Genomic DNA, 13,929 nt, shown 5'->3' on the forward strand with positions numbered 1-13,929 from the left:
GAAACATTATAAACTTTCTATTTGCATAAATTCACATTTCTCGTTTATAAAAGGGGCATTAAACTTTTACAGTAGACTCTCTGATACATTATGCAACAAATGTTAACATGTCAACGAGTCAGTTGAAAGGAAATTGAGAAACTTCCACGTATTCCATTATATTCCAACAATCATTTGTAATAAGTCTTTTCAAGTATTATTAATACCGAGGTTTTATTGTAGCAACGTGATTGACAGTTAAATTGATTATCATTTTCGCTTAGTTTAATTGCATTCGAATGATTAAGAAGGCCCGATTTTAATAAATGTCTCATTTCTTTAGTAAATTAAAGTTTCTTTGAGAGAGTGTTTGTTGACTAATTATTATATTCCTTTTGCAGACGAACCTATAGCCATACGACAACAAAAGAAAGTGGCATTCGACGTGATGGAAACGGCAGAAATACTGTGTAGGGTACAAGCGTACCCGAAACCTGAATTTCAATGGTTCTACGGTTCCAACACGGCGCCGCTGCAGATGTCGTCCGACGGACACTACGAGATCAACACTACCACCGACAACAACGACTCCTACCGCAGCGTCCTCAAGATCAAGAACGTGAAGCCGCAAGACTACGGCGACTACCACTGCAAAGTGAAGAACTCGCTCGGCAACATCCGGCCGCAGGTCCGCCTGCAGCCCAAGGGCGCGCCCGACGCGCCGCGCGCGCTCGCCGCCCGCCAGCTCGCGCCCGCCTACGTCACGCTGGCCTGGGACGCCGGCTTCGACGGAGGGCTCGCCAGCACCAAGTACTTCGTGCGCTACCGCCGCGTGGCGCCCGGCGCCGCCGCGCCCGCCGCGCCCGCCGCCGCGCCCGCCGCCGCGCCCTGCGCCGAGCGCGCCGCGCCGCACGACTGGAGCGAGTACGACTGCGGCCGCGCCAACCCCTGCAACGTCACGCGCCTCGACCAGCACACCTCCTACTCCTTCAAGGTACGAGCCGCGTCACGTCCGTGTTCCTTTTGTACGATGTTGACGTTCACTAACTTACCGTTTGTTTCCTTTTTATCGCTACCGCCAGCATCTGACGTATGTGTTTAAGGTAAATGAAGGCGTGCGCCGTTTTAGTTTTAGTTTTGTGCAGTATGTGCTTTGTGTATTATGAATCTAGGAGATGTCTGATCTCTTTTATTTACTGGTGCTTTCCGATGACAGGTGAAGGCGGTGAATACTAAGGGGCAGAGTAACTTTTCAAATGAGATTACGGTGACCACGAAAGTGGACAAAATAGCGGCACCGGAGCAAGTGACGTACGACCCGAGCAGTCGCATGATTGTATTCACGGTGGTGCCCACGTGTCTATCCATCGTGGGCGTGGTGGAAGGACTGGCCAATGTTGGCGGTGCCACCGGTTGGCAGGTATGATTATATTATACATTTCAATCATTATAAAAAAATCTTTAATTATAACATTTTGTTACCCACAAAATTCTTGAATAATATGCATACTCCTTTATACATACCTTAAAATATATTACAGTGTGTGTTATATAAAACGTTGTAGGTGGTGGACACAGTACCGCTACGGCTGTCGGGATCATCGTCAACTGAGCAGGAGGCTATTCTGGAGCTGCCCAACAAGTCCAGCAGATCTTCGGGCAGGCACATGACCGTCCCACCGCTGGATGAGCTCAACCCACGAGTCAGAATCAAACTGTGCCTGCAAATAAACCAGGAGGTCTGCAGCGATTACACAGAAGCTGAAAGTGAGTATTATTATAAAAGTGAAACTGTTTAGATGTGTTACGATTTTGCACAGGAAGATAGGGCATCCAAATAAGCTACTTACGTTACGTACTAGCTTTTACCTATTGGTTATAACGCGATGTTATATAGCCTTACTCGATAAATGGGCTATCCAAAACTACATTTTTTTTTTAATTAAACAAACTCAAACAAACTCTTCAGCTTCATATATAATAGTATAGATTTGTCACTGGCACAAACCGAATAAACGCAAGTTCACAAAGCTAGTATTATTATAATATTATTGGCTCAATTATACATATATAGGTGGATTGTAACCCATTCATAACGTAATGAAATATTTGATCGACCTTATAGAACAATTATAATTAAACGACTAACCTTATTCATAGACGTTTTCATCTAAGGACGGAGTAAAGCTGTGATAGCAAGTCTGTTCTGTTTCTCAGTGCTAATAGCATTTCAGCCTTCGCAGTGCGTAACCATAGGGCCGTTGTGATTGACTAATATTGAGATACAACAATATTGGCTAATAGCTATATTATATTACCACAGGAAAAACTTGTCCACCTTGTATTTAAAACACATTTCGCGCACAGAGTTGTATGCAATGATTAAGGTTCATATAGCGGAGTTCAGTAATAATAAATGTATGTATAATACGTAATACAAATACATATTTAACATTCGATGGTCGAATTTGGACCACTAGATTCACCACTAAGATATAATGCGGCGATAGGATCGCCTCCTATCATACCATAGAATGGAACACGCTTGGCAAAAATGGATTCCATGGTTTCACCTATGCCTACCCCTTCGAGGTATAAAGGCTTGGTGACTGTTGTTTTTGGATCATATCTTTCAGTATCCGTTTGTCCTGGTTAATTTTACGTATTCTTATAGTAAGAAATGACTTTATTGAGAAGGCATTAGCTTATTACACAAATATATTGTCTGCAGCGCGAGACTCGACTTTATAGTATGAATAGTGGCTCGACTTGAGGTGGAGTTAACCGAACCGAAATTTCAATTAAATTATGAATTAATCACATCTATAGAAATCGCTTTCCAATAACCTACAATTTCGATATATGCACTAGAGTTATTTAACCATGTGTTACAGCATAGAGTTTAAATAATTACTGAAAGTCATTAATCAATTTATTAAGTGTGTTTACTGAACAAACGCAAAGTAAAATTATTATCGCTTAAATCAGGACAATGCATAGTACCTACATATACATATGTAATGAGACGAAATTACGAAGTCGCGATTCAAACGCATACTTCACCGGTATTTGTTTTTATATTATCGCGTGATATACATATCTATTCGTAAAGGAATTCACAAATAACCCTTGAAACAATTAAAATTCTTTCTAGCATTTCACTGCCTTAAACATAAGAACAATTGTGGATGTGGTGTATTTTTAGGATTCCGTACCTCAAAAGGAAAAACGGAACCCTTATAGGATCACTTTGTTGTCCGTCTGTCAACACCCTTTTCCTCACGAACGCGTAGAGGTATTAAATTGAAATTCATATCAAATACTCAATCAAATCAATAATATCTTTAAGCTGTAACAAAATCAAACTTCTATGTCAAAGCAATCAAAACAAACAACAATTTTGGCCGCATATTTTCAAACTCGCAAGTACTCGCAAGGGAATCAAAACGTAAAGGGTACTTCCAGTCGCCCTAGAATCTTGAAACTTGGCATGTATCAAGGTTTTATAGCACATATAAAGGAAAAATTCCGAAAACCTTAATTTTTTAGATCTATGACTTTAATATATGCTCCTCCAGCTTTCCATATTGTAATGTTATGGATGTCATTTTGCAATAAAAATACCTTAACTATGGCTCGATTGTCGCTATGTGTGAACTTTTACTAATATACCTACAGGTTTGTACGGAACCTTCGGTGCACAAGTCCGACTCGCACTTGGCCGGTTTTTTGAAGCGAAAGGGATTGGAAATGCGCAAAGGATGCCGCGCCGTTTATTTTGTAACACAGTGATACCCGACTGGCCGAACAGACCTTTTTATGACAGAGGCAAAATCCGACAACATTCGCAGCGTATCTACAGCTGACTTTATATTATAAAATTATATACGAATACAGTACGAAATTAATTTAAATATGTGAAAAATGTAAACGGGATCGCCTGGTTACTTATAGATATTCATGCCACATGAAGTTATCGTCAGAAATGTAAAGTGCGCTACCAAATATTTTCAGGTATAACTAAAAACATAATAAAACTGTAGTAATGAAGGTTTATAGGAAAAATCCTACAATACATAAGTATTTAAAGGTATATATTTATAATAGATGTTTTAAAAATGTTTAACCCACCATATTATAATATTTTTGTTAAGTTTAATACTTTGGTCTAAACAAAAACGTATATTCAACTTTTGTGTGGCAGTCACGTGTTTCGAGTCACATTCTTACTTAGTCATCTACTTCGTACGACGGCCGGTCTAAGTAACCTAATCTCTTATCCCTAACCCCGAAATTATTTAATAAAAAATGCTTTATTTACACCAAGTGTTCCTCCTTTGCGACAACAATAATCTTTCCAAGAAGCTTACTGAGTAATTATAATACTGACGTGAAACATTAATCCGTCCAAGTAATTAACCTACATTTTGTCGTAGATCATATCCGTACAGAAACTTGTGCATACTGCATAGTGGCTGACACAGTACACAAATATACAGTTGTTGTTATATTAACTTACCCAGTATGAAGAACTTTCAACTTTGATTTCGCCATGTTGCATACTAGACCAAACTTATCAAGTTGTTGATCGTCAACTGAAAACTAGAACATACAACAAACTAGATTAACTTTTGCTCACGGTTCCATCCACGTTTAAAACGGTTTCCGGGATAAAATTAGTCTTATTGCCAGTGCAATAAAAATATAAGCATCAAAGCAGTATTTTTAGGTTTACGCGTTCAAACACCTAAAGCATTATAATTTTAGGACAAACGTCTAGATTTCTTACAGACAAGTCCAAATACTTACCCCAGGGTCTCTTTATAATTCTAGGATAAAACTATTGCCCGGGCTTATAAGCGTCATTGTTAACAGTGAGCTGTTCAATGTTCATATTGTGTCAAGAGTAAACTACAATAACATACTATAAATAGCTATAGCATACTATAGCTACACATTAATAGCTTTTTAATTGTTTAAACAACCTAAAATAAGCAGTCTTCCAGTCACCACGTTTCTTAAATATTATGCTTAATCAGCTATTAGCCTTTCATCTGTCGATAATCTCTCTGACAACAGATATTATAAAGTCAATTTTAACGCTGTGCTATTTTATTACTCAGGAGACCTATAACCGACTCATCTTGTTAGAGATATCGTTCCTCACATACAGTTTCATGAAAATATATCTAAAATTTGCTCTGATTGTTAAACTGTATGCTTTTATTTATTGAGGAAATAAATTAATTCACGTGGCCTGTTATTATTGATACAATTATATAATGCTGAAGAGTTTGTTTTGTTTATTTGAACGCGCTAATCTCAAGAACCACTAGATCTAATTGAAATATTATATTAGTGTTGGATTGTCCATTTATCGATTAACGAGGAAGACTATAGGCTATACAACATCAGGCTATGTCGATAGGAACAGAGCATCAATGAAAAATGTTGCAAAAACGTGACAAAACTGTATGTATGTTTTGGAGAGCTTTCTTGGCGTGCGCTGCGTAAATAGTTAAAGTTATGCAAATATAATGTATGCTAGAATTGTTCCTTTTAAAAATAAAAAAAATATGTATGTATTTTAAAAGCAAAATCTCCCCTGCATTTGTCTGTCTGAACGTGATGAATTCAAAAACTACCCAACGGATTACGATGTAATGTACGAGGCCGAAGCCGCGAGCATAACCTAGTTACTGACATTACTGTTGGTATTGTTTTATGTGATACAGCGGACAAATATTAATAATAATTCTTTCGGCGACCTAGAGGTTGTAATAGACGTAAGGACCAGTGCGTGTCTGGCGCGGTGTCTGATCTTAGCAGCCGCGGTAATTTCTGGAATGACCTTGTACATAGATTTTTTTTTACCAAACTACTGAGAAGCAAGAAAGGATAATGATGTTATATACATATAATACCTACGTATATAAAGTTTTAACTGCATTTTACATTTAATTCCAGCATTGCTCCTAGAATGTCGATTTTGATAAATTGGGTCTATTGGTTATTAGACTACAAAATAATTTTCAAAACGTTTTTTCCAATTCTATTCTTTTGTAATTTTCTCAATGATTTTTTAATGCAATTTCCGTATGCGTGATTATTTTTTAAAGGTTATATGGTAGACATTTACATAAAAACATGTGCTAGTCAGATCGTAGATGATCAGCTTAAAGCACTAATGGACTGAGGGGGCCGGTAACACTGCCTCATAAAAAACAGACTAAAGTGATTGTTTTGCTCATGAATGTCGCACGCCTTTTCTGTCAGTGACACTGCCGGAAGCCAAAAAAGTGTTACCAACTACCCAAAATAAAAACTTTAATTAATCGCTATATAACAAGTATAAATTATATCATGTCTCCCTACCATACATCCCCTACTAGATATCCCTAATTGTATTTCCGACTCTTTCGAACGAGTTCGTTACAATATTCTAATAATAATAAATATTGTTTTCAGTCGGCCAATCGTACGTTAAAGAAGCATCAACGCTCACGACAGCCACTATGCTAGCGATAGTTTTCTCATGTTGTGTATTCATAGTATGTCTGGGTCTTTTGCTGATGTTCTGTCGATGCAAACGGAGAGAGAACAAGAAGGAGAGGGCTAAAGACTACGAAATGGACTCTATTAGGGCAACTCCCATAGTCCAGAACCAGGCGCCGCCTCCATACTACCCCAGCACGGGAATGGAGAACAAGGCTTTAGAACATTCTATGGATTTGCCATTAGATGACTCCAAGAACGCTATGTATGGGACCAAAGGCTACCCTTACCACATGGTTCCGGCACATAACAAACCACAATCACTACATCACGGACAATCCATGCCTAATTGTGACTGTAAGTATCTAAGTAGTTTATGTTATTGGTTCCAGGAATTGGCCGTAGCGACGCATGCGCGCTATGTTGGCTCTTCGGGCTCTCACTTATATTTACAGTTCTCGTAGCGACCTGCCGCTAGCAATCCAATTCCAGATACAAATAGTTATCTATCGAGCCTAGTAGAATCAATTATAAAATTGATATCCAAAACGCGTTATACATTTGGTAAAATGCTGTTTCTATAATGTTCCAAAAGTGTAACAGAATCTGATGTCTAAATAATTTTTAAGTGTTATTAAAAGCCAATATTGTAGTAATCAAAAAAAAAAATATCTCGCAAATAATTTTCTGGCTGCGGCAACAGAATACCCCTAACAACAGGTTCTGTTTCTAGTTTAAGTATAATAATATCATTCCGTGGATTTGTAAAAATCAATGGCAACGAGGACCTCCTCATTCTTTTTCAATATTTATTAATAATGGTTACACGAAGGAATAATAAAAGACCTCGGTGGCGTGGTGACATTGCGTGTGCGGTGCGAAACCGCTCCGAGAGTCCGGGTTTGAATTCCAAATCGGGCAGTGTTGTTACGTTTTTTTGCTCCGTATCGGTCTAGAGTTTTGAATTCACGCTCGATGTGACGTTGGAGTCGCCCCCTATCAAATCATGGAATAGAATACACAAGGCGAAAAGTAGGTTCCCCGGTCCGGTTAGTACCTGGTCTGCCTTTCCATTCAGAGACAAAGGCGTACCGTGTGCGTGTGTTTAAAAATATTTAAAGTTCATAGATATTGTTACTTAATAATTATTTTTTAATTTGTTATACCTACTGAATTGTTTACCATTTGTTTTTAAAGCTCATTGATGCATTATATTTATGGTTTTGACTTTTTTTTATTCATTTAAAACATTTTCTCCCGTGCTATCGACAAGGACTAGCTACGGTCGTCATCGAAGGTAACTCTTCATTCAAGCGATATTTACGCAAATTGCGCGGATCCTATACCGGGTGATATGAAACGCACGAGTTTTCATGTTCCACTGTTTCAGGGCCAATGACGATAGTGGAAAACAGTTACACAAACAGCAACAACGGCGGCAGCGTGAACTCGCAGGACTCCATCTGGCAGATGAAGATGGCGGCGCACAACGGCGGCCTGGCGCTGCCCATGCTGGAGCGGCCCGGCTACGAGTACGTGCAGCACGGCTACCGCGCGCTCGAGGACTACGCGCACTACTCGCACCTGCCGCAGGCTCCCGCGCCCGCCGACTACGCGCGCGCCAGCCAGAACCCCTCGCGCCAGGAGTACTGCTCCGACCCCTACGCCTCCGTGCACAAGCCCAAGAAGCCGCGCATCGACCAGCACATCGGTGAGTCCCCACTCCGTCGCGCCGCACGCCCGCGTCTTGTTTCATGTTGTATGTAGTGTACGACGATTGTGCAGAGTCGCCGTACCACGAGGTGAGCGGCCTGCCCGACTACGGCGAGGCGGGCGCCGCGGGCGAGGACGCCGGCGCCGACGACAAGCCGCCGCACCTCTCGCTCAGCTACGACGAGTCGCTCGAGTCCGGCTACTCCACGCCCAACTCGCGCGGCCGCCGCGTCATCCGCGAGATCATCGTGTGAGGCGCCGCGACTGCCGCCGCACCCGGCGCACCCGTCGCTCCCGCGCGGCCGCCGCACCCGCTGCACCCGCCGCACCCGGCGCGGCCGCCGCACCCGCTGCACCCGCTGCACCCGGCGCGGCCGCCGCACCCGCTGCACCCGCCGCACCCGGCGCGGCCGCCGCACCCGCTGCACCCGCCGCACCCGGCGCGGCCGCCGCACCCGCTGCACCCGCCGCACCCGGCGCGGCCGCCGCACCCGCTGCACCCGCCGCACCCGGCGCGGCCGCCGCACCCGCTGCACCCGCCGCACCCGGCGCGGCCGCCGCACCCGCTGCACCCGCCGCACCCGGCGCGGCCGCCGCACCCGCTGCACCCGCCGCACCCGGCGCGGCCGCCGCACCCGCTGCACCCGCCGCACCCGGCGCGGCCGCCGCACCCGCTGCACCCGCCGCACCCGGCGCGGCCGCCGCACCCGCTGCACCCGCCGCACCCGGCGCGGCCGCCGCACCCGCTGCACCCGCCGCACCCGGCGCGGCCGCCGCACCCGCTGCACCCGCCGCACCCGGCGCGACATCACAATTATTGGTCAGCAGTCAGCACCCAAAACGGACTTTGATTTTACCGGTAACGGAACATGATGTACTTTGATTTAACTGTTTGATGCAAATCTGTGTTAGAGCTCGTTCAAATATACTCCGTATTTGTTGTCTGGACCAAATCTTGAGGTCACGTACTGTTTTTTAGTATATACCTACGCTAGTCGAAAACCATTCCACAATTATAATTATTACTCGGCAGAATATCGCTTTACTGAGCTATATTTGTTTTGCAAATATTGTGTAGTATATCTAAACACATTTTGGTTTTCAACAATCACTATTATTGAAGGCTGATATTCTCGTGCTTAAATATTATCACTTTCCTCTAATGAATTCATGCTACAGTGTTTGTAACTTTTGGGGAATTCCACGTGAAGCGGGCACGCAAAAAAACTCGATGTCTCAGATTTTCGTAATATTTCATTATGTTATACCTGTATATGTTCTCGATCCAGATACAAAATATTTTTAAAGTATAAAGTCTGGTTGGTATATGGCACTTCGAATCCAATTATCAAGTTTTTAAATGTTACAATAAAATAAATAAAGCAATGAAATAAATGCTTCATTTAATGAACTTTTTTATTGTATTTTTGGAAATTAAAAAATGATTTTTTTTCTTTGAAAATACATATATAGGATAACAATCAAATATTACGAAAATCTGAGACATCGAATTTTTATGCGTGCCCGCTTCACGTGGAATGCCCCTTTTGATATGTTTATTTATAAGTTGTTTACTTAACTGGCTTAGCAAATTGTTTGGAAATCATTATATGGATATCAACATATACATTATACTTCCCTTTTACAAACACACTTGCACAGGGTAAATTATATTATAGCAAGTTGAATATAAATAAAATGTTTTGGAATTTAATTCGAGTTTTCTCGATTTAAATACTCACAAGACACTGAAGCACATTCAGGTACACGTTAAAGATAGTATGCTAGGGAGACTTTATTATATATGCGTATTTAAGATTAATCATCGAAATTTTAAATTGTGATTGCTAAGTCAATTGTGATAGTAGAAATGTTGTGACATTTGGTGGTTGTGTGAGCGTCGAGCAGGTCGACAAAACAAAAAAAGCCGTTTACATCACGCTCTCCGAAATGGACGCCTTGTGATTTATCCGAAATTATATGAATTGAACATTACATGGATAATGATCTTAATGTCGGTTACATAGCGTTTCTTACAGCCTCCACGTGCCACAAGTTTGATGATGTAAATGACTATCACAACACAATTCAGTTCACACAAACATTGCCATACACACGTGACTTAAAGTTGTTCATCATATAGTTGTAAGCCATAATTACTTGAATTTAGTAATAACATTAAAACTGCCTCTAAAGTACATTACTATTCTTACCTATAAAATATGTGAGTACTTCATACCTACGATTACGGAGTGTTTTCGGTAATTATTTCTTGATTGTTTGTTTTTAAAGAATCGCCACTTACATCAGTTCAACTTATTTTAAGTGATATGGAGAGCTAACGGATTTTTTTGGGAAGGTGTTTAAAGCAATATAAAACATTGTTTTAATATTTTTTTAGAGATACCTATCTGAATACGATAATGCAGAACTGGCTGAAGGGTCGCAAGTCTTAAGCGACTCTTACATTTTAAAAAATCATGTAATTCTTTAGTACAAAATGTTTGTCACCTATTTTATTATTTCAATATCTGAGAATTTAATATTTAGAGTTGATGAATGAAGTTATACCATGTAACCAGGCCACAACCTATACCAAGAGTTTATTTTTTATATTTTGAACTTCTATAGTTTCTCTCTTTAAATATTTATAGGGTAATGAAGTTCTTCATTCTTTGAAGTTCCCGTAAGTAGTGATTTTCCTCCTAGAATTTGTTCTTTATTATTGACACTATCGAATTCTGTAATGATTCAATGTGCTTCATTTGTCAAGATCAACGGGTTCAATTGCTGATTACGAATATTGATTTTTTTGAAAAACTGCATTATTATATTTTATAAAACTGTTTTCCTTAACCAGGAATCGAATCCGTTGATTTTGACAAAAAAAATATCATTACACCATTCGATAGCGTTCCTAATAAGAATTTAATTTTGTCAAATCATGAGCCACATGATTTTTATATAGGTTATGACTGCCTCAGTGGCGTAGTTGTTATTGTACACGTTACAAATACGACTACAGTGCTGAGGTCCTGGGTTCGAATCCCGGGTCGGGCCAAATAAATGTGACTGGGTTTTTCTATCTTAAAAATAACTACTACTACAGCTCGGAGTCAGGAAGTTGGCGGTGTGATAAGCCTGTGGTTCGGAAAGCACGTAAAGCCGTCGGTCCTGCGCCTGATCTCTCTCCGGTCATGTCGGATGGCCGTCTCACCGCACCATGAGAGTGAAGGAACAGAGACTGCACCTGTGTATTGCGCACACACTTGTGCACTATAATATCTCCTGCGTATCTGGCTGATCTCTGTTGAGATTGGCCGCCGTGGTAGATATTCATGCCAGATACTTAAAATGTTAATGTTTATGCCTCATAACATTGAAGATTATTTTTATGATTTTACACCGTGATTTATTTTAACTGCTATATTAGTTGTTTAAGAAATTTATTTATATTTTTATGGTATACAATATTACATTTATTACTTACTGGATCCTGGAATATTCACTGGTTTACAACATAAAAGTTTACTGTAATTCGTATTAAGAATGCCTACCCTTACCACTAAGCTTCATATCTAGTATAAACGATTACATTTAAAATAAATTACTGTGATGTGGATGATCCTTACTAAGTAATATTTCCCTTACGTTTTCGTAACTTGTTTATTGCCTTATGATTTTCGTCATTCGATCGTGGTGAGGATGAACAAAAAACTATAAAGGGGCCGCAGTGGTCATTCGGTGCGGCCCGTCGCGGCGAATTCCATCTGAAGTTTTGTAAATAAGTAATTTTCCTTTAAACAATTTTTAAATAGTATGATATTTGTTTAGGTCCTGCGTGAAAAAAAATTATACTTATTCCAAATTCTCTGAAGGTCCCCGTGTTTTTGGAATAATAATACTTGAATTCCGTAGTCTTTGATTAAGAATATATCTAGATAGACAATGAAAGCTTTAAACATGTCGAAAAAAATTGAGGTGTTTTGTTCAACCCCTAGATACCCTTCCCGCGCTCAGTGCGCTTCGAATTGTTACTGTGTTTACACCTGGATTTAAATTGCTCGAAAATATCGGTATGTGACTTTAAAGTGCCAGAAACTACAAAGGTCGACTAAAATGACGATTAGTGTCACCTAGGATCGTTGATATATATATATCTTTAAATAAATCTTCTAAGTTCGTAAATATTTTGGGTTGCCAGTTTATGAAAACAGCATTTCTTTTTAAAATAATTTTATCATAATTATGGTGTAATTTTACACTTACACATAAAAAAAATGATGTTTTCAAATGTGTGGCGGCACCGAAGCGTCATCTAAGCAAAATGGTCCGAACATTTTAGGTGTTATAAAATAAATGGGATTTAGGACTTGTGTAGATAAATTTAATAAAACCTCTATTATTATTTACTAGATTATAATCACAGAATTTAAATATTTTATTCGGGTCAATTTTTTTTTTGTATTATATGATCATTATTTTCACCTCATTTTAGTGGGAACCGTATCCGTATACATGGACACAAGGCTAAGCAGAATTATGCAAGGACAGCGTATGACGCACACTAGCTTATAACAGTCGGCCTATTTGTTTCAGTGTTATAGCAGCGCGCCACTCTATCTAAACATATAATTTATTAAAGTCCAATGAGTACCAAAATCACATCATAAATTCACTACAATATAATTTTTTTTACATCTAATTTGCTCTACTTGTAAATATAACGGTCCACAATTATTTTCATCTATGAATTTTATGACCTCAATCAAGACTTATTCAAACTTTTTGAAATTTGTGGTATCATGATATTAAGGGCTGCTCTAAGGTTAAATAAACGTGATGATTAATTTTTGCTATATATTTAAGACTAAGTTATCTGAATGTGCAACATATTCTCCAATGTATACTTAAGTTTTATATTGTACTTATAATATTAGTTACGTGACATCTTTGTTGTTATTACATTTATTATCACCCCAAAACTATTTGTAATAAATAAATGAAATCACATGAACACCCATGCTTTTGTTAACTTGTTCAGATTTTGATATGAAATAAGAGCGTTTTTCTAGGTCCACCAGCAACGAAATACGACGCGTTAGTGCCGAAATAGTGACGGAATACATATACATTAATATGAATCCGCGTTCTGTGGTTATGCCGTGCCATCTTACGGTTGCTTAAACTAGGAGGAATTCTGTTCGGATCGTATATGGTCAACTGAAATGCCAGCAATACTAGAAACTTTTCAACTAATTCACAACGACCGACATTACCGGCGGTGATGCACAGACGTTAATGTAACACTGAACCTCCTGGGTTACAACTCACGCATTTCGCCACTAATCTAAAAGCTGATGGACATTTTTGTAAAACAAGGCAATGTAACACATTATTCAAATCTATTTCTAATAATACTTGAACTTGCATATGCAAATTGGACGATGTGTTGTACGTCTTAGCGATTTTCCAAAAATAATTATTTTTGCGGAAAATATTCTTAAAGCATTTTGAAATTATAACTATATTTGACTTTAGATAATATATTACTAATTCAAAATGCCCCAGGGTATTAGGGACAGCGGCAATGGACAAACGCGCTGAATTTAAATTTAAAAAGGATCTTAAATTGTCAAAAAATACTTATTTGATAACACAGGATACATATTTTCTGACAATATATTTTTAAGAATATTGTTTGTGATTTCATTTATTATTTCAATATGTCTTAGTGCCATT

The 13,929-nt window shown here is 39.5% G+C and overlaps 1 protein-coding gene across 2 annotated transcripts in view; it reads left to right on the plus strand.

Moving 5' to 3' along the window:
* Positions 1 to 8,513, plus strand: part of LOC115445404 (hemicentin-1) — a 66,295-nt gene extending 57,782 nt beyond the window's left edge. The window contains exons 6-11 of one of the 2 annotated variants that reach the window (XM_030171653.2): positions 381 to 973; positions 1,196 to 1,399; positions 1,545 to 1,746; positions 6,448 to 6,831; positions 7,865 to 8,185; positions 8,242 to 8,513. In XM_030171653.2, the coding sequence (XP_030027513.2) occupies positions 381 to 973; positions 1,196 to 1,399; positions 1,545 to 1,746; positions 6,448 to 6,831; positions 7,865 to 8,185; positions 8,242 to 8,441 (1,904 nt within the window). In that variant the 3' untranslated portion in view covers positions 8,442 to 8,513. The remainder of the gene's footprint in view (positions 1 to 380; positions 974 to 1,195; positions 1,400 to 1,544; positions 1,747 to 6,447; positions 6,832 to 7,864; positions 8,186 to 8,241) is intronic. The other variant, XM_030171654.2, reaches the window with a different exon arrangement.
* The last annotated feature ends 5,416 nt before the right edge of the window (positions 8,514 to 13,929 follow it).

This window comes from Manduca sexta, chromosome 24 (assembly GCF_014839805.1).
Source record: "Manduca sexta isolate Smith_Timp_Sample1 chromosome 24, JHU_Msex_v1.0, whole genome shotgun sequence".
NCBI lineage: Eukaryota > Metazoa > Arthropoda > Insecta > Lepidoptera > Sphingidae > Manduca > Manduca sexta.